General features: G+C 42.3%; 1 protein-coding gene across 1 annotated transcript in view; it reads right to left on the bottom strand.

Moving 5' to 3' along the window:
* LOC130481435 (cadherin-19-like) overlaps nt 1-20,740 on the bottom strand; it is a 98,088-nt gene that overhangs the window by 41,402 nt on the left and 35,946 nt on the right. The window contains exons 2-3 of the mRNA XM_056854071.1: nt 15,600-15,827; nt 7,994-8,108 (exon numbers count right to left, since the gene is read on the bottom strand). Coding sequence (XP_056710049.1) covers nt 7,994-8,108; nt 15,600-15,827 — 343 coding nt within the window. The remainder of the gene's footprint in view (nt 1-7,993; nt 8,109-15,599; nt 15,828-20,740) is intronic.

Consider the following 20,740-nt stretch of genomic DNA (forward strand, 5'->3'; position numbering starts at 1 on the left):
CCTGTTCCCAATGAGCCCTCCCTCAAAGATCAAACCAGCCCTAAAAATGGCCCTATCCTTCCTTCCTGCCTTTTATTGACAAAAACCAAGGTTTCAACTAACAACACTATTGTGGTTGCCTAGCAATGGTCACACAGGGCATTTGTTTCTCAAAGCTACTTATTTTAAATTTCATTTCCCACCCTGCAAACCTGGGGCTTTTCTTGGGATTGTAGAAATGTCTGTCTTGTCTGTTCATGGCTCCAGTCTCCATATTTAAGTATCCGCAGATTTGCCCATGTTGAGAATGTTATATTGAGGTTTATAGAGCAGGGCTTGACATTTTTTTTCTTTGAATCTAGGAACAAACTCAAAAATGTAGGAGTCAAAGTCTTTTTTCAGCTGTCAGGGTTTCATATTTTAATGACCATATTTTCTAATTATTGCTACCACAAAGCCCAATCATAACTTCTTCACAGCTTCTCATAATTTTATTAACGCTATTGCAAAAGTGTTGTAGTCTATAAGTTAATATAGTGGTAACCCTGGTCATCTCCACCGCAGTAAAACACTAACCCTCTAACCCTAACTTCAGTTTTTCATAATTCTGTTATTGCTTTTAAAAGCTCAATTTCATTGAATATTGGAGCCACTGTAGAAAGCAAATGATTAGGAAATGAATTCACCAACCACCACTGAATGGCTTAAACAAGCAACGACAACAGTTTCTAGGCATGTTGGCAAACTGGCACCTGGAATTTGTCAAGCCCTGATATGGTGACTTTAAAAAAAATCGGTGTTTCAAAGCCTTGAAATATAACAGGTACAGTCTGTAACGTTTCCCTGAAAAACTCCCAAATATACAAGGTACACATTTCAGAGAGGGAGCTGTGTTTGTCTGCTGCAGTAAAAACAAGAGTCTCATGGTTCCTAATGAACAGATGGTGGCACTAATTTCAGTACAGTAAATATATCTGATAAAATGGGTTCTGGATCATGAAAGCTTATGCTACAATACATTCTGTAGTCTTTAAAGTGCCACAAGATTCTCTGGTAAAATAAGCACAGCATCAGTGAACGGATGATGTGCTCATGTTATTCCCCACCACCACCCCAGAAATAACACCAAATGTATTTCATGGCCTTTTAGTCCTAGTGTTCACAATTTTCCCATCCTTATAGGTATATATATGCTGACTCAGAATTCATTATGTACATCTGATGAAGCTGGTCCTAGTTTACATGAAACCTTACATTACAGTGTTTTCTGTTTGTTTGTTTAAATTGTTGCTATGTTACAATCACATTGATTTGAATGGCCCACGAGACTCTCAAGAACATGGCACTGAAAAATCAAAATGCCAGGTAGGCTGGGGAGCTATTTACATCAGTGTGTACTCACCTGAGGTATTCTGGGAGAAACAATGACTTCTACAATCTGTCTTATAAAAAAACAGTCTGGATACTTGTTCTTCAAAATCACCAACACATTGCTACTCTCCCCGCACTTGCACTTCCCCAAAAGCAATGTCTGTAGAGTCTTTATGTCTCTAGTCAGCTCACTGGTCCTATAGCCGGAGTGAATATTGTTAAACTAATTGATCTGTATGTTAATTATGCATATCAAAAGCCATTCATGATTTATTTTTGTCTGACTGAAAACACTGTTGTAATGGATCCAAGATCTTCTTTAGCCTAAGTGAGGTGTTTCCCTCTGCAGATGGAGTTTTCCTTCACCTTCAGCCTTAGCAGAAGGAAGTTATTTAATACTGAAATTTCTAAAAGTGCGTCTTTGATACTTGCTGTAACTCTTGTCCCTTCACAGTGAATTTATTTACTTGTTACATTTCCCTTTTACAATCTTCCAAGGAGCTCAGGGCAATGTAAATGGTTTGCCTTTCTTCCATTTTATCCTTACAACAACTTTGTATGGCAGGTTAAGTTGAGAGAGATAGGATCCACATATTGGAGACTGAATCTCTGACTTTGGAGGGGAAATGTTTTTTTTTTGCAAGGAGAGAGCTAACCTGTAGCAGGGTTTTTTATGAAAGAGTTGTAACAGAAGAGGTAATAATGTTGCTGTGAATTTGCTACACTACTTGCAGGTACAAATTGTAATGCATTGATTAATACAGAGACACAAACATCCTCAATCATTTCCCCACTAAAGAAAACTGACCCATACAAGTTGCCCCCAACTCCCCGTGAGATGGTATACATAATACCATAAAAGCTACAGGAGAATTAAATGAGAAGGTTTTAAATCAGGCTCAAATCTACACAAATGGAATGTATGATTGCTGCATTTCAGTTTTGCTCATTTTGACATATATATTGTGTCTGTAGATGTTTAACTGCTGTATGGATTATACTTCATGCAAAATAATAAATGCCGGAGGGAATACTTTAGTCTTGTAGTTGCAGAAGTGTCCTTTTCCTATTGCACTTCCATTTAGAGTAGTGGTTGCACCTAAAATCCAAATAAAATTTAAATGATGCATACATAAGGGGAACAAGAACAGCATACTAAATCTTAACAAATGCATGTTTGCATTAATATTGATCCTTGAACCTCACTTCAGGATAAATATTCTGTTGAATAGGGGCTGTGTGCATGTGTGATAGTATCTGAGTGTGCATATGAATATACACAAGGAATTAAGCTACTTTTTACATACTTTGAGTTGAAGTATCAGAACTGGTTTGACTGATACTAGGATTGCCATTATCCAGGTGAGGCCTTGCGATCTCCCTAAATTGACGGCACTTAACACACACACACCATACTAAAGATAACAGTTGCCTTGGAAGAAATGGCAGGATTGGAGGGTGGAATGTATGACATTATATCCCACTGAGGTTGCTCCCCTCCCCAAACCCTGCCCTCCCCAGGCTTCACCCTCAAATCTCAAAGAATTCCCAAACCCAGAGTTGGCAACCCTAAATTTAGCTGAAGGACAAGGGACCACAGAACCAACAAGAGGATGAAAACATGATCTAGGCAGGCTAGAGTTCAAAACTTAGGATGCAAGCCAGTTCAAAGCAAATGGCCAGAAGAACGAGCAAAATCAAGTCACAGGTCAAATCCAGTGAAATAGGCCAAAGATGACAAGCAGGAGCACAGAGCAGGAGCACAGAGCACAGAGCAGAAGCTGTTGCAACTGTTGACTGATTTGCTAGCTGCTTCTCATTATGTAGGGTTGATCTGGAGCTAAGATCAAATTAGGATGTGGCTGTGTTTGGTTGCTGTGAGGATCCTCTAGTATATGGATATGAAAGATGAGATTAGGGTTGTGTATATTGATATATCCAAACCAAAAACAAACCTGAAATTAGCCATTTCGGCAATATTTGGGTTTCGGGTCGACGGAACATCAAAAGCCAAATACACAATTCCTGAAAAAGCCAAATAGATATTTCTATATTTCTATTTCGGCTATTCGCATTTGCTCAGGTGCACAGCTCTGTGCTTTCACCCATATTTCTATCTTTGACTGGTTTTGTTAGGCCCCATAGTTGGGGCCCTTTTGAGGTAGGGGTCGTGTAATCAGAACCAGCTTGGTCAGACCAAACTAGTCTGGAAGGGTCGTTTTAAAAGACGTGGCTCACCCAGACCCATCCGGAGCGATATACCCTCCAACTAAAAAAAAACCCGGCCACTTCTACAGCTACTTATTGGGCTTCTGAAGAAGACTCCTCACCTGTGCAGATGAGCAATCTCCTTCAAAAGAGCTGCCTTGGTCATGACTTTGGCTGGCTCCAATATCACCACCACCACCCTGAAAGCTTACTCTCAAACTGAAGGTCACTCCGAGTATAGGCTTCATTTCCCCACACTGTGATCATCTCTTGAAATCAGATTTTTGATTACTATAATAATTGACTGTTCACAGGAAGTCATTTGCCACCCAAAAAATGTTTTCTGTGCCTTGTTTTTCTTGCATTTAAGCAGTTTCCCTCAGTTTGGAAGCTAATTTGCATGGACATCATGCTATGCACCTCAGATATGAAGGGAGCCCCCAGACTTTGAGGCAGTGGCCTGCCAATTGGCTCTTTCCACCACTCATTGGCAATGCTGAACTTCTGAACCCGAAAACCAATGGACAGCTCAGCTCGCAAATGCCTAGAGGATGGGGGTGACTCTTTTGTGGGTCCATAAAATTGGACCCCATGTCCCAACATCCACCAAACTTCAGTATCTGTTTAAGGAGAGTCCCTTGCAACTACGCTGCAAATTTGGTGACTCTACCTCCAAAAATGCCCTCACAGGAGCTTTGAAAAAAATCCCCATAGACTATAATGGACCTGAATTTTTTTGGTAAACCTGGAAATAAAGCTGAAATACCCCTTTACCGATATGGGTATTCAGCTTATTCTGGGTTTACCGGGAAAAATCAGGCTCAATAAACCTGAACCCAAAATTTACTTCTCCCCCTTTTTTGCACAACTCTAATAGAGATGAGTGTTGATTCCTGACAATGTAATTCAGTTTAGGAGAGAAGGTCACACTTGGAAAGGTCTCCATTCACACAATTTAATTCAACCCCAAGGTAGGTGCAGTTGAACCAGCTTGCCACAGATTTAGGGTTGCCAATCTTCAGGTGGGAAGAGAACATCTCCTGGAATTTCAACTAACCCCCAGATGACAAAGATAAGCTTCTAGAGAAAATGGTGGATTGCATTTATTTATTCAGTCAAAACATTCTAATGCCACCTTGCCATCCAATCAGGGTCCACGAGGTGGAGTACATAATTAAAAAAAAATACAAATACAGTTAAAATTATAAAATAATTCAATTAAACACATAACACTAGAAGGAGGGCCAGTAACCATTATTGGGGATATGGCAGAGAAAACAAAAAAGTCTTCAAATTTAGGTAGAAGAAATCAATAGAGGGAGACAGACAAATCTCACTGGGAAGAGAGTACTGGTCCCATGGCCAAGTAGGGCCTTTCATTGGGTTGCCACCTACCTAACTTTAGATGGCAGGGGCTACTGAAGCGGGGCCTCTGAGGATGGCCACAGTGTACGGGTAAGTTCATATGCAAGGAGGCTAGCTATCCTTAAGGTATGTTGGTCCCAGGCCATACAGGATTTTAAAGGTCAATACCAGCATTTTGAATTGAGCCCTGAAACAAACTGGAAGCCAGTATAGATGGAACAAGGCTAAAATGATATGGTCCCTATGATCCAATCCAGTCAACACTCTAGCCACAGCATTTTGTACCAGCTTCTGGACAGTCTTCAAGGGCAGCTTCATGTAGATCCCACTGCGGCAGTCTAATTTAGATGTTACCAGGTCATGTACCACAGTGGCAAGATCTTTTCTGTTCAAGAAGGGCTCACCAGCCAAAGTTGGTGAAAGGTACCCCTGGTTATCACTGCCACCTGTTTGTCCAATGGAAGGCTCGAGACCAGGAGCAGCCCCAAACTATGAACCTACTCCTTTAGGGGGCATGAAACCTCATCAAGAATAATGATAACCCATTTCTTGGGTGAAACCTACCCCCAGCACTGGGCTGGATTTAGGTTTGATGAGGACCTAAGCTATTGAAGGTAATGGGGCCCTTTATATGTCCAGCTACCCTTTGTCAACAACAAATTGTTGCTGTTTTTTGTGTTGAATATATGCTATATGGTAATTTATGGACCTAATAGGTATCTAAAGCCATTTGCACATAACAAAATATGTATTTTATCAAAGTAATTGTTGAACTGAAATACAATTAAGAAGTATATTAATAGTGAAATAATTATTATTTCCTTTAAATTTTTTGCCCCCCCCCCAAGAGAGTGGGCCCCTAAGCTATAGCTTGTTTAGCTTATACGTAAATCCGGCACTGCCCCAGCAGTAGCATCTTTATTTTGTCAGGAGTAAATTTCAGCTTGTTAGTCCTCATCCATTCCAAAACTACCTCCAGACACCTGTTTACAGTTTCCACAGCCACCCTGGGATCTGCTGGTAGTGCGAGGTGGAGCTGAGTGTCATCTGCAGACAGATGGTAGCTCATCCCAGATCTTCAGATGACCTCTCCCAGCAGCTTTACATAGATGTTGAACAGCATGGGGAACAAAATGGAACCTTGGGGACCCTGCAGACTAAAGGCCAAGCTATTCCCCAGCACCACCAACACACCCTAATATCCCTTCTCTGACTTAGCCACACTCTGAAACCTACCTCGAGGTAGGACCAAAAAGCACTGCAAAACAGTGCCCCCAGTCTCAGTGCTAAAAGGTGATCCAGTAGGATACCATGACTGATGGTATCGAAAGCTGCCAAGAGGTCCAGGAACATTATTAGGGTTGCATTCCCCCTCTCCGTGTCTCAGTGTATGTCATCCACCAGGGCTAGCAATACTGTTTCAGTCCCATAAGCAGGCCTGAAACGAGATTGGAATGGATCCAAACAATCCACTTTATTCAGAAATCTCCAAAGTTGGCCAGCTACCTCTTGTTCAGTCACCTTGCTCAAGAATGGTACATTTGAGACTGAGCAGTAGTTATTCAACTCTCCTGGGTCCAGAGCAGGTTTCTTTAAGAGGGGATGCACTACTGCCCATGTCAAGACAGAAGTGACCACTCCATCTCTCAGGGAGGCATTTACTGTCTCCTAGACCCATTAGATTTAAGCAGCCAGGAGGGGCAAGGGTTGTAAGAACAGATGGTAGATCTAAATCATCCAAGAATCCTATCCACATCCTCAGCCTACACAAGCTGAAAGGTATCCCACACAACTGACCAAATCTGACCCTGTTGCCGCTAATGTAGAGTCCAAGCTGAATGGTTGTGAAAGATTTTATCCACAAAGTACTTAGCAAAATGATCACAGCAGGCTGCAGAAAAGTCCACCTTCTCTCACTGACCAGAACCCAGTAGGTATCTGACCACCCAGAACAGTACTGCAGGTCTACACTGTATGAATGCAATGGTGGTGGGAAAATATTGTTTCTTTGCCACTATCACTGCCACAGAGTAGGCTCTCAAATGAGTTCTAGCCCAGGCCTTATCAGATTCATCTCACTTTTTCTCCACCACTCCCCTGTCTTTTCATCATCCACAGCCTCTCAGTAAACCAAGGTGCTGCCCAGGCTCTTTGACCTGAGAGAGGGTGCCTAGGTACGATTTATGGCATCATACCTTGCTGACATCCCCACAAACCCTCCCCTCCCCAAGGTCCAAGCTCAAATCTCCAGGAATTTCCTGACTGGGAATTGGCAACCATACTCTTGGTTGGACAACCATCACTTGGACAACCTCTTCACTGTGTGAGTCTATCTTGAAATTCATCATGAACGAATACAAATACGAAAGTCTTTATTGGCATTAAAAGGGAAAACGTACAGTGTAGTTTACAGTAAAATCATGATATAAAGAATGCAGATATCATATGGTAAAGTTTACTATAAAATCATTTTATAAGAACATACAAATCCCACTGAAATTCATCACAGATACCACAGTACACCAAGCCATTTTTGGAAGCTTTGTGATGACGTAGAAAGCATAGCATCAAGTATTTGATACAGTACATACTATATGCAACACATATAGTCTCTTGGCATAGTCTCTTCCCAAAAGGTTTATAATCCAAAAGGGATGGGTAGGACAGGGCATGAGGTGACTTCCAATATCACAGTTACAGGAAAGGGGTGTGTATGTGTTGTGCCAAGCAATTGGCTCATAAGTCCATAAAAGGATTTTTTTTTTAACCTAATGAAATATTGCTAGATCATTCAGTTGGTTGGTCTAGGCCCAGATCAAATCTTCTTCCTTATATTTCCTGTTTCCTGAGTTGTCAGACTACCTCCATCAGTCACAGTGTTTAAAACTCTCTTATTTACAGCTACTACAATAATCTAAAGAGATCTTGAGGCAGTGATGATTCCAAACAATGTTATTTTTGGAAGATGCCAATGGGTGCTTAGGGACAGTTTACTACTCTGAAACCTGCCCCTTGGTAGCAGTGGCTTGTTTCACAGCATTGGTAGGCAAAATGCAACGCATGGTCCTACCTTCAGCAGACATTTCAGGAATAGTGGCTTCATAAGGTCCATTCAAAAACTGTAGCTCATTATCAGTAAAAATATATTTCTGAGACCTCTCCTGCTTGTCCAAGTTGGATTGCTGCTAGAAAAGAAAAAAAATTATGACAAGCTGATTTCCAGATGATATTCAAACAAGCAAACATTGTAACATTTGATTTCAAGACAGCAATGCTTTTTAGGTGTAACTTCATATGGAATGAGAAGATAAAGCACTGTCATATGTCCATTCAATTGCAATGAAGTTATAGTTTTTCCTCACAAATACTTGTATAGAATTTGCTGCCTGGAACAGGAATTGGTAGCTGCCAAACTTGACAGAATTCCTATTAGTAGATTATCCTTAAGTAACTATTTAATTATTCCTTATTGTCACAAAACAGGAAGAAGCGTTATTGAACCAATAATTAATTCGGTCCTGGATTTGGGTAAGGTGGGGGGAAGGATGGAATTATTTGTTGCTTTCCACTTAGCAGCCAAAGCCACAGCCCATTATAAAAATCTGTATGTTATAAATTTGTAAATTGTATATTGTAAATTTAAAGTCATTTGAAAAAATTATAATTATATATTGTAAATTTAGATAGTGTGATGGCTTTAGCTATTACTCTTATTTAATTATTGTAATAGTATGGTTTTTCCCAACAGGACAAGAAACACCCACCTTGGCACTATTTCAGGTTAAGAAAATGGCACAGAGGGAGGCTGAAACCTCTCCATGTTCCTAATCTCGTGGCAATTTTAAATGAAGTTCCCATCAGGAACCTGCAACTACAACGTGGCTGCAAGTACCTGTTGTGGACTCATGTACACTATTACATATAGTGTGGCCTTAATTCTACCAGACACAAAATAACTAAGTGATTCATGAATATCTCCAGATAGCAGAGAAATAGGGCTTCTGCCCCAGAGGGAGACTGGGGGGAAGGGACATGAAAAGTTTGGTCATTGGGATGATGTCACCTCCTGTCAGTCCTCTCTATGAATCGCCAAAAACTCTAGGGTGTGACCATAGGGTTTCTAGAGATTCCTAAAGAGAAGTCATACCACTTAGGGGGCTTTCTCAGAAATGATGTCACACCATAGGCCAGGTGGACCTTTTTCTCCCACTACCATTCAGAGTGGGAGTGGGAAATAGGAGCTGAGGGAGGAGGGCTCCCTACCCCCACTGGGGGACTGGAAGCCCTATGAAAGGCAGTAATTAGACTTTAAAACAAAGGAACAAAAGGCCAATAGATGGAAAAGCAGAACCTGTAAAAAAATAATAAACATAGCAACCAAGATGATGAAGGGGCTGGAGCACTTTTCTTATGAGGAAAAGCTAGAGTCTGGTATATTCAATTTAGAGGAAAAAAAGATGACTGAGGGAGGACATGCTAGAGGTTTATAAAATTATGCATATGGACAATAAAACAAATATAGAGAATTTTTTCTCCCTCTCTGGTGACACTAACACTTGATGAAGTTGATATGCAATTGATGGAGACAGACAAAGGAAATGTTGCTTTCTCAATGAGCAATTAACATGGAATCCAGTTCACCAGTGGATGCAGAGAAGTCCACAAGCATCGATGCCTTTAAAATGGGATTAAGACAACAGGTCTATCAATAGCTACTATTCATGGTGACTAAATGTATTCAGAGGTAGCAAATGCTAGGAAACAACATCAGTAGAAGGCCTTTGCCTATTCGTTGACCCTCCAACATAACTGGTTGACTGCTATGTGAAACAGGTTTCTTTAAAAAAAAAAATTTAAATTTTTTTTTCATTATTATATTGTAACAATCCAACATGTCAACAACTGTATGATATCCTTTAACATTTTAAAAATTTGACCATTGATATCGTTGTTGATAGTGCTTAATAATAAAACTATTGACCTCCCCTACATCCTCTTCCATCTACTAATAAATTGTTTGCTCTTTTTCATATCATTTCTAATCCCAGTATTACAATATACAACAGTTTTTTTATCACTTCAGTCTTCATCATAAAATCACCAAAAGATATAATAAAGAAATTATAAAAAGGATTAAATCAACGTATAACATTTAAACATTCCCAGATGAAATTCATTTTCACAGTAGTTCTTCCACACCTCCCATTCCCCCCAAAACTGCACATTTTCTTTCTGATTTATCAGAGCTGTAAGTTTTGCCATTTCCGTCAATTCCAGCATTTTTTGTATCCAATCTTTTTTACGTGGTATTTCCGCCATCTTCCATTTAGCTGCATATATCAATCTTGCCGCAGTGGTGGCATATATCAGAAATGTTCTTTGAGTAAAGATATTGTCCGGTACCATACTCAATAACATCATCTCAGGTGTCTTCGATTCATTACATTGTAAAATCAACCTTATTTCATTATATATCATGTCCCAAAAATGTTTAGCTTTTTCACATGTCCACCACATATGATGAAATGAACCTATTTCTTTGTTACATTTCCAGCATTTTGGAGACATTGAATTATAAGACATTGCCAGTTTTTTTGGTGTTAAATACCATCGATACATCATTTTATAAATGCTCTCTCTTAATGATTGTGAAAGTATGGATTTCATATCTTGTGACCAAAGTTTTTCCCATTTATGTAACATTATATTATGTCCCAACATCTGTGAAACAGGTTTCTGGACTAGATGGACCATTCTTAAGTTCAAACATACAGAAGAATCTGGCTTTTTTTAAAAAAAAAGGTACTATATTAAGAGGCATGTGGAACCGCAGTTTCATTTTAACTTGCACATGATTACAAAAAAGGAATGACTCATCCATCAAAAAAAGAAAAGAATGACTCATCATCAGCATAGAAGTAGCCAATGGTTTATCTTGGCTAAGTTTCTGATACTGAGAAACATACCAAAATGCAGTAGGATCTCCTCCCCCCCTTGACACAACAGAAGGTGTTTAGAAGTAGCCTATTATGCAGGGAAGAATCCTGATGTTATATAATGAAACAAAGGAGGAAACAAACCTCTTCTACATGTAAATCTTTTCTAAATAAATATAGACTCCCTGGCAGGGCTGGATCTAGGAGGGGGAGGGGGAGCAGCTGCCCTGGATGGCAGACAGTGAGGGGGGCAGTGGCAGCCAGGGGACTGAATGCTGTTGGTAGCTCCCAGAATCTCACCATCCTTTGTTCCACCCTCCGCATGGGAGACAATGAGAGGGACGAGACAGGAGCCAGACAGGCAGAAAGTGCCACTGGCGCCATGCTAGGCCCTGCCTTGGCCCCACCTCTATGTATTTGACCCCACCCCTTGGGGTGACATCACAGCACTGCTGAAACAAAGAACACCCCTGCTGGAGGTAGGGCTGTCAGGTCCCTCTTCACCACCAGTGGGAGGTTTGGGGAGCAGAGCCTGAGGAGGATGGGGTTTGAGGAGGATGGGGTTTGGGGAGGGGTGGGACTTCAATGCCATAGAGTCCAATTGCCAACGTGGCCATTTTCTCCAGGTGAACTGATCTCTATTGGCAGGAGATCAGTTGTAATAGCAGGAGATCTCCAGCTAGTACCTGGAGGTTCAACAGGTAAATTACAGCACTCTTGCTCAATATATTAACAATATTATCTAGAATTCAAAAGAAACCAATAGTCTATATTTTTTTTATGCCTATATGGGCAATTTTACTAAGTTAAGTGTTAATGTCACACTATAACCATAGACTATATATTCACCTAAAATTCTTTTCAAATAATACAGTAAATAATTCTAGTACCTGGAGGTTGGCAACCCTAGCTGGAGGCAAGGGAAACTTTGCAGGGTGCGGGGATGTGGCTGATTCAGCAACAAAGGTGATCATGTGTGTGGGAGGGGGATGGAGCAGGGCTGTCACTTTGGCTGCTCCTGGCTAAAGCAACACAAAGGCTACAGGGTCAGAAAGCAGTCGGACTGATGCAGGATGCCCCCCAGCCTGTCTCTGCCCCCAACTCTTCCCTTTCTTCCCTCCGCTGCTGTAACTGTCCTTAAAACAGGAGGAAAATAATGTTCCCTTCCTTGCCTCTGTGGAAGTGAGCAGGAATACATGTGGCTGGTCTTTCAAGCCCCCCCCTCCCGCCCAGGCTTACATTAGGTCCTGCCACCACAGACCAAGAGGGCACTGGACAGTTGGCAGAGCAACGTGGATGCAGCCAGGAAATGTCCAGGCATCCCTGGAACGGCGTGAGAAAGAGGAGGCTGGGCAAGAGTACCTTTCATTGCTCAGACTTCGTTGCTACCCTTGTTGGGAGTCTGGCTGAGAAGGGAGGCAACACCTTCTCTGGAATGCTGGTCAACAGCGAGGTTGAGGAAGAAAGATGGGGAAAAGGGTGGAAATGCTGGTGGCCTCCCATCCCTTTTCCTTAAGAGGAGGGGAAAGAGAGCTGCCAGAAATCCCACCAGCACCATGTGCAATCGTATGGGTGTGTTTGATTCTTCGTCCTTCCTTTTTTCACTGCTAGAAAAGGAAACAACTTCCCAATCCCTTGTCTAACCTATTTTTTTAATTAAAAGGGGAAGGAGTAGGGTTGCAAGGTCCCTCTTCACCACCGGCGGGAGGTTTTGGGGCAGATCCTGAGGAAGGCGGGGTTTGGGGAGGGGAGGGATTCATTGCCGAAGAGTCCAATTGCCAAAGTGGCCACTTTCTCCAGGTGAGCTGATTTCTATATGCTGGAGATCAGTTGTAATAGCAGAAGATCTCCAGCTACTACCTGTAGATGACCAACCCTGGGAAGGAGGCTTTTCTTCAAACTTGAGGCTTTTATTCCTTCCCTCACTTGCAGCTTTCTCTTACCCCCAAGTTCAGCTTCTCACTTGCCTACATTTTTTTCTTTGGTATCCTTAACTCAACTCATTTTTTCTAAGATGCTTTTCTCCCCCCCTCACTTTCCTAATTACATTTCATCTGAATTATCATTCCCTCCTCTCTCTCTCTCTCTCTCTCACACACACACACACACAGCTTTCCAATTTGAACAGTCTGAATGCAAATCTCTTCATCTTTTGCATTCCTCTTCTTTGTAATTTGCTTTTCATTACAAGGGGCAGACCATTGTCTGAATCCTCCTTTCTTCCTCTTCCCTAAAGGCAAAGGTCCCCTGTGCAAGCACTGGGTCATTCCTGACCCATGGGGTGACATCACATCCCAACGTTTCCAAGGCAGACTTTGTTTGGGGGGTGGTTTGCCAGTGCCTTCCCCAGTCATCTTCCTTTTACCCCCAGCAAGCTGGGTACTCATTTTACTGACCTCGGAAGGATGGAAGGCTGAGTCAACCTTGAGCCGGCTACCTGAAACCGACTTCCATCGGGATCGAACTCAGGTTGTGAGCAGAACTTTTGACTGCAGTACTGCAGCTTACCACTCTGCGCCACGGGGCTCCTCCTCTTCCCTGCTCACTTTGAAAGTAAGTATTGCCATTTTTGTCCTGCCTTTTTGTGCCCATCCTCTCACACTTCTCCTTATTTTTATTTTTTTGGTTAGAAAATGTATATGCCACCTCTCCAGAAACCTGCTTGAGGCCGTTGATAGCTAATAAAAAAACCTCCCGCCAGTGGCGAAGAGAGACCTGGCAACCTTAGATAGCAGGGGCACCTGAAGCAGGGCCTCCAAAGATGATTAGAGTGGACAGGTAGGAATGGAAATGCTTAGAGGTCTAGATAATTTATTCTATCAGTTAAGAGTTGTTGATTATATATGTATATTATATAAGTTGGTTATATATGTATATATAAAGAAAAATATGTATATAATATATGGGGGACATCATTTCTGTACTTTTGCCCCCCTTCAAAATAAATGCAGATCCGGCCCTGCTCCCTGGATCATGGACAAATGACGTACCTTCTTCAACTGAAAGTTCTATATCTGCTTCCTGCTACTGCTATGCTAATGTTCAAAGCACCCAAACTTCACAAAGCTGGGTAGATTTTTTGACCTTTCTTTGAAAAAAGTTGCCATGTTTGTGGAAGCACAAAATATAAAGTGATTCTCCATTTGTTCCCTTTGAAATGAGACATCATACTTCCAGAAGAGTTGCTTCGGAAGGCTGTGAAAAGTAATTAATGAATTTTGAAGACTTTACCCTTTGGGCCCAATTAAATTTTAGTGCTAGTTAATTAGTGGTTAAACTTTTTCTCCATGCATGCAGCTCAAAAATTGCCTTATAGGACAGGATGCAGAAGATTTAAAATGGCTTCATCTTTATTTGATTGTTTTTTTTTCTTCTTGTGTGTGTGTGTGTGTGTGTGTTTTAAAGGACCTAACTGATAACTAGGAAGAAGAAGAGAGAATTGTTAAGGAAATTATCGGGCAGTGTATACTTTAAATAGGGTGAAAAATAATTGCTTATTGTGCCAAAGCTACGTTAACGTAATGAACCGTGTAGGTTCCTGGAGCTTCCTCACTGGTAAAAGGATTTAGTATTAATCTGCTTCATTAAAAATCAATGAGGGGTAAATCAGCCACTACTTAGAATAATAGAATATCCAGCTAAAGACTATTGGTAAATGGTGTTGTTGTTCTGTAGGCTGGCTCCGATGCAGTGCCTCCCCCCCCCCAAAAAAAGGGGGTGAGGAAGAAAAAAGAAGAAGCATGTTGTCAGATATTGCTAATTGAGTCCCTGGACTTGTTTTGGAAGACAGAGGGGCCTTTCAAAGCCTCACCTGAAAGCAGTGCTTGACATGACTTTTCACTATATAGTGCATTTTACATTTAAGAACCTGAAGGGTTGCTCTGTGCTGCTGCCTTGCCAAAGGCCAGACATCCTGCAATCACATCCTTGTGACTCAACAGTTCAGCTCATTGGACATTCCACTGCAGGTGTAGAGAGGAAAGACAGACAAATACAATGCCCAATAGTGCAATGCTCTTCAGAGTTACTCCACCCTAAGCTCAATTATTTCAGTCGGCCTAGGTCAGCCTAATTGTGCACAGACTGGTTTTGTGGATCTTCCCACATGCTTTCATATTGGTGTATAATCCTATATAGGTTCTTACCTGAAAGTTCTCCAGAGAGTTTTTGTTCAGCAGGTCCAAATAGCAAAACACTTAGAGAAACCAGCGGACACTAACCAATAGGGTTGCCAGGTCCCCCCGCACCACCAGTGGGAGCTTCATTGTGGTGGGGTGGAGGGGGGTGATCAGTGCAATAACATCACTTCTGGGTTTACCATAGAGGTTTTTTTTTTAAAGGAATGTGCTAGAGCAGCGGTTCCCAAACTTTTTGAGTCATGGAGGACTTGTCAGGAGATAAATTCATCACAGAGCACTAATTTTCACCTAGCACCTATATACGAAACCGAATGACAGTAGTATTTTTCTTTCCAATCTCTTCACGGAGCACTAGATGTTTCACGGAGCACCAAGTTCTCCGGGGAGCACAGTTTGGGAACTGCTGTGCTAGAGCATCTCTGTCACTTTGGGGGTAAACCCAGAAGTGACATTAATCACCACCCCTTCCGCTGGCCTGCTTCGGCCCTCCTGAGGGGCAGCTTGCAGTCCCCTTAATTGCTCCCCTTAATTGCCTGGTATCTGGCAACTCTACTAATCGATGCCTCAGTTCATTGCTACACCTTTCAGAGAAAGAACTAACCTGGTCAAATTTCAAAGGATGTGTCAACTTCAGCTCTTCGTGCACCACCATTGGGTTCTGAACCCATCCATGCCTGTATCTCAGAGACGTTCCAGAAGTTTGTTCCAAGTTATTGGCGTTCCAGCTGTACACACAGGGAAAACATGTCCAATGCTGAACCAACGCCAGAGCAAGAGAGAGCCATGGGTAACAATGCATGCTGAAATTTTCTTTGCAATCAATATGCATCTGTGGAAAGAAAAAAAAAGTTACTCTTTCAAAGCAGTAGAAATATTGACTTTGTGTCAAACCTGAGGCTCAATTTTCACTGTTAGTAATTCTTTCTGTTCTTAAAAGAAAAGAAACAGAAGAAAATCAGAGGTTTGATTAGCAACTCAAAAGGCATAAAGACAAGCAATCTTTTTTCTCTCTCTTACTGTATAAAGCCCTCACAGACATTTTGCTCATAAAGGAAAACCACCCTTCAGCTAATCCATCGTGCAAATTAAGCTTGGTCGTTCTATTGTGCATCTTGGCAATAATTCTAACTGGAATAACTGCTTAGCCAAAAATTCATTTTGAGATCTAGCTGCCTAAGGGGTGAATAAACGATTTCGCTCACTCCAACAGAAGGGAAGAAAAACCGTATCTAAGTGTGGTGGCGTGGCATGTACACACGCATTCTCTGTCCTAAACTCAAATTACTCCATGGGGTATTTACTTCATCACAGGCACTGAGGAACTGCAGTGCAAGAACCAGGCAAGCAGAAAGATGGTGTCGGAGCAGCACCAAGCAGTGTTTTTTCCTCCTTACAACTAAATTATCTTCTTTTTTCTGAAGACCATAGAACAAAGACATCAACTTTTTGGGTTGTTTGTGCTGCCGTAAGTTGTTTGGTGAGAGCAAGGGAGGCTGATTAATATTTTGGAAAGGGAAATTAGATAACCGGCTCTAATCTTCCAAGAATTTCAAGGTGTGGGTGCTAAATAGGGCTCGTTTGTAGCCTTTATTGTTCAAGAACCAAAGATAGATGAAAATAAAGGAAAGAAATCTCCCAGCGTACAAAGGCCTACGTTAAAGTCCTCGATATTGGAGTGCTTTGTACTCCACAATGCCTTTTGGGCCAAGGCTGTACTTTCCATTGAGCTTCAGAGGGTTAGTTGAGGGTTAGTTTGCTAGGCTCTCCCAGCCTCCTGGAAGCGTTGTTGCTGGGTACCTTTCCAGCATCTCTACCTGGCTTGCTGTTCCTCAGCTGTTGCTGTTTGGGACAACCAACATCCACTATTCTCCTGTGAGGATGTCAAACTCACGGGCTCCTGCCACACTATTTCAGTTGCTCCACCTCTTCTCAGTGCTGTACTTTCCACAGCCATCTATATCACCTTGGTGATTTTGTCAACTAGCCAGTAAGTGATGGTGAGCTGCCATGACCATTCTTACGCACAATGGGTAGGAACTGGTCAAGGCTGAATGGGGCAGCTGCTGAAGAATTATGCCTGGGAATAATCTTGGGGCTGGATTGAGAGGGTACAGTGCCTTGCTATGCACATTATTTACAATATCCTTCCCTCTCCTAAAACAGAGGGAAATATGATAGAAGTGGAATTCTCAATATTTTGAAATACATATTTGAAGAAGAAGAAGAGCTGGCTTTAATATGCCAGCTTTCTCTACCACTTAAGGAAGAAACAAACCGGCTTCCCTTCCCTTCCCCTCCCCACAAGAATCACCTTCCCTTCCCCACAACAGACACCCTGTGCGGTAGGTGGAGCTGAGTGTGTCTAGCCCAAGGTCACCCAGCTGGCTTCATGTGTAGGAGTGGGGAAACAAATCCAGTTCACCAGATTAGCCTCCGCCACTCATGTGGAGGAGTGGGGAATCAAACCTGGTTCTTCAGATCAGAGTCCACCACTCCAACCCACCACTACACCACACTGGCTCAACTTGTCTACAAAGTACTGTTGAATCATAATCATCCTTGTGGATATTATATTTTATTCTCCTGATCAATACATTATAATGGCAAGAGGAAAACATTATTGGAATGCCCTGTCCCCAGTATAAATGGTGATCACTACTAACAAGGAAAAATGAAATGGAAAGGAAGACTGAAAGGGAAACAGAATTCCAGTAGAGCAAATGACGGTGACTCATTTGATATGACTATGCTGTTCAGATCCTGTCAAGTGCCAATCTAAGGCACTATTATGTTCACAGCTATCGAACAGCAGAGCTAATAGATTATTAATTCAGACTGCCCATATTTGATGCCCTGTATACCCACTAACTGGCTGTTAAGGGGCCTCAAAAATTCCTGTTTAGTAGCCATATCTCTTCCTTCTTCACCCTAACTTTTTAAACAGTTAGGTATACAAACACCAGACTTCAGACAGAAGGCTTGGGTTGTTCTAATGGAAATTTCTCCTATTCATTTTTCCCGTTTCCTAGCATTTTCTTTCTGGTGTACCTTTCTTACAAGTTCTTTCAGCTCCACTCCTCCAGCAACTACACTTTATGGCTCTTAGCCAGCGTTGCACATAAATATTCTTTAGAGGGCTTGCCTCACATCAAAATCACAAGGGGGGGGGAAGCCTGAACACAAATGATCTTCCAAATAAATATATGTTTGAGTGAAACATGTATACTATAAGGAAGAACTTTGCCCTGCGTTATCGTATTGGACACCACCTCTGTAATTCAGATGGGCAACGAATCCTTCATGGATTGAATTCCATCATGAAGTAAAGAAATGTGATCACGCTTGATTGACAACTAGTGCTCAACATATCATTTCCAGCAGCTTTGCAAATGAAATAATTTCATTTTCTCCTCTACCCAGCAGACAGGTGTCGAGCTTCAGTTCTGACCTGGAGAAAATATTTTCAGCTGTAAATTAGCTGAAATGTTGATCATCTATTTTTGACAACAGTTCTTTTGCGCCACCAATTCCAAGCATGTTCTTGTAGTGCATGGAAAGGAACGTCAAGAAAGACGTTCTTGGTCTGTTTTGATGACACAAGCTATCAACATATCTATCAGTTTAATAAGCAGAATATGACATCTCTCCAATGTAAGCAGCCCTAAAGGAAGGCATCCAGTGAACGGCCATCAGTGGCAGAAAATATAAAGAGTATAACTAGTGCATGAGTCATTTGGATCAGTGATAGATATGTATGTTCTGCAATAGATCAGAGAAGCAGATGCACTGAGTCAGAACAATGCTTAACCTAGGCCAATGCTATAAATTGAATGAATGGGATCTTGAGAGGTTCAGGCACACATCAGCACCGTTTTTTTGCAGATAAAATACATAATCTGGGGACCAGGTCACAGATCACCAGGGATTTAGTCCCCTAGTATATCAACTGCCTCACTATGAACTAACACAAGCAATTAAAAAGACCAAGTTAATGAATAAAGCTCTTTTCAGGAAATTGTAAATGGTGGTGACAGTAGTGTTTCCAGCTCTGGATTGGCAAATACCTGGAGATTTTGGCAGTGGAGTCTGAGGAGGGCGGGGTTTGGAGAGGGGAGGGACTTCAGTGTCATAGAGTTCAATTGCCACAGCTGCTATTTTCTTCAGGGGAACTGATTTCTATCAGCTGGAGATCAGTTGTAATAGCGGGAGATCTCCAGTCATCACCTGGAAGTTGTCAACCCCAGGTGACGGCATATTTGGGTAATGAAAAAATATTTCTGTAGGCAATATCAGAGGTTTTTTTGTGGTGGTACTCACTTGTACTGAGTACCAGCACCTTGTGAGGACCTAGGGTTGCCAACCTCCATGTAGGGCTGTCAAAAAAAAAAAATTCGGTACAGTTCGGATTCGGCCGAATTTGGCCCTTGTGGGTTCGGTACGTGCCGAAGTCCGAACTCCCCCACTTCGGATCCGTTCAATTCGGCGGGAATTCAAAGTTCGGGAAAAAAATTCGGCCGAATAAAGCCATTAAAAACACAATCGCGCCTTTCAGCGGCTCTGGGGGGGCATTTTTGGGCTTAGAGGTCCCAAACTTTCAGCAGAGCTTCAAAGGATGTATATTGAAAGACTCCCCAAGTTTTGTAAAGATTGGGTCAGGGGGGGCTGAGATATGGGCCCTGAAAGGGGTCCCCCCACCCTTAATGTGCATCTCTCAGCAGAGCTTGCCGCCCACGCACAAAGCTCTTAGCCCTGACAACAGTTTGCAAAGCAACTCAACTTGTAAAACAACACCTTTGCAACAGGGAAAAACCAGAAGACACACAACTGAAACCTCCCCCCTCAAACCAGGGAGCGAGAGACTCGAGGGGGAACACACACCCCAGGCAGAACCGACGAAAGCCCCCTTTGGCTTCCCCCCCACCCACAGAAACTGCTCCCTCCCCACACACACACTCTGCTTCCCCCCCACACACACACATACACAGGAGAAAAATTATAGATTAAAGCCCCCAAAGGGGTCTTACTGTGGCTGTCTTCTGTTCCATCAAGAGGGGCTGAAGAGGACTTGTAATCCAAGATGATTCCAATTAGGCACGGGAGGTTTTCTCTGGAGAAGATGCACAGGATCGGCTGATCCATTCATCCCAAAAGGGGAAAGGGGAAAGGGGAAAGCCCATATCTCGAGACCCCCTGACCCAACGTTCACAAAACTTGGGGGTATCTTAACAACACTGGTCTGAAACTCCGCTCAAAGTTTGGGATCTGCACCCCCAAAAATGCGCCCCCTGCAGCCATGGAAAGAGAAAAGGGGGGAGGCGATATTTCTGCCCCCACTGAACCCATCTTTACAAAACTTGGGTAGTATCTTAAGAATAATTGACTGAAGCTATGCTAAAAGTTTGGGGGCTATATCCCCAAAAAAGCACCCCCTGCAGCCACATAAATGGAAAAAGGGGGGAGGGAAAAGGGGGAGAGCCCATATCTCGAGACCCCCTGACCCAATGTTTACAAAACTTGGGGGGTATCTTAAGAAAACTGGTCTGAAACTCCGCTCAAAGTTTGGGATCTGTACCCCCAAAAATGCACCCCCTGCAGCCATGGAAAGAAAAAGAGGGAGAGCCCATATCTCGGGACCCCCTGACCCAATGTTTACAAAACTTGGGGGGTATCTTAAGAAGCTTCATCTGAAGCTCCAGTGAAAGTTTTGTGTCTGTACCCCAAAAAATACACCCCCTGCAGCCA

The sequence above is a fragment of the Euleptes europaea genome, chromosome 8, assembly GCF_029931775.1.
Source record: "Euleptes europaea isolate rEulEur1 chromosome 8, rEulEur1.hap1, whole genome shotgun sequence".
In the NCBI taxonomy this organism is placed as follows: domain Eukaryota; kingdom Metazoa; phylum Chordata; class Lepidosauria; order Squamata; family Sphaerodactylidae; genus Euleptes; species Euleptes europaea.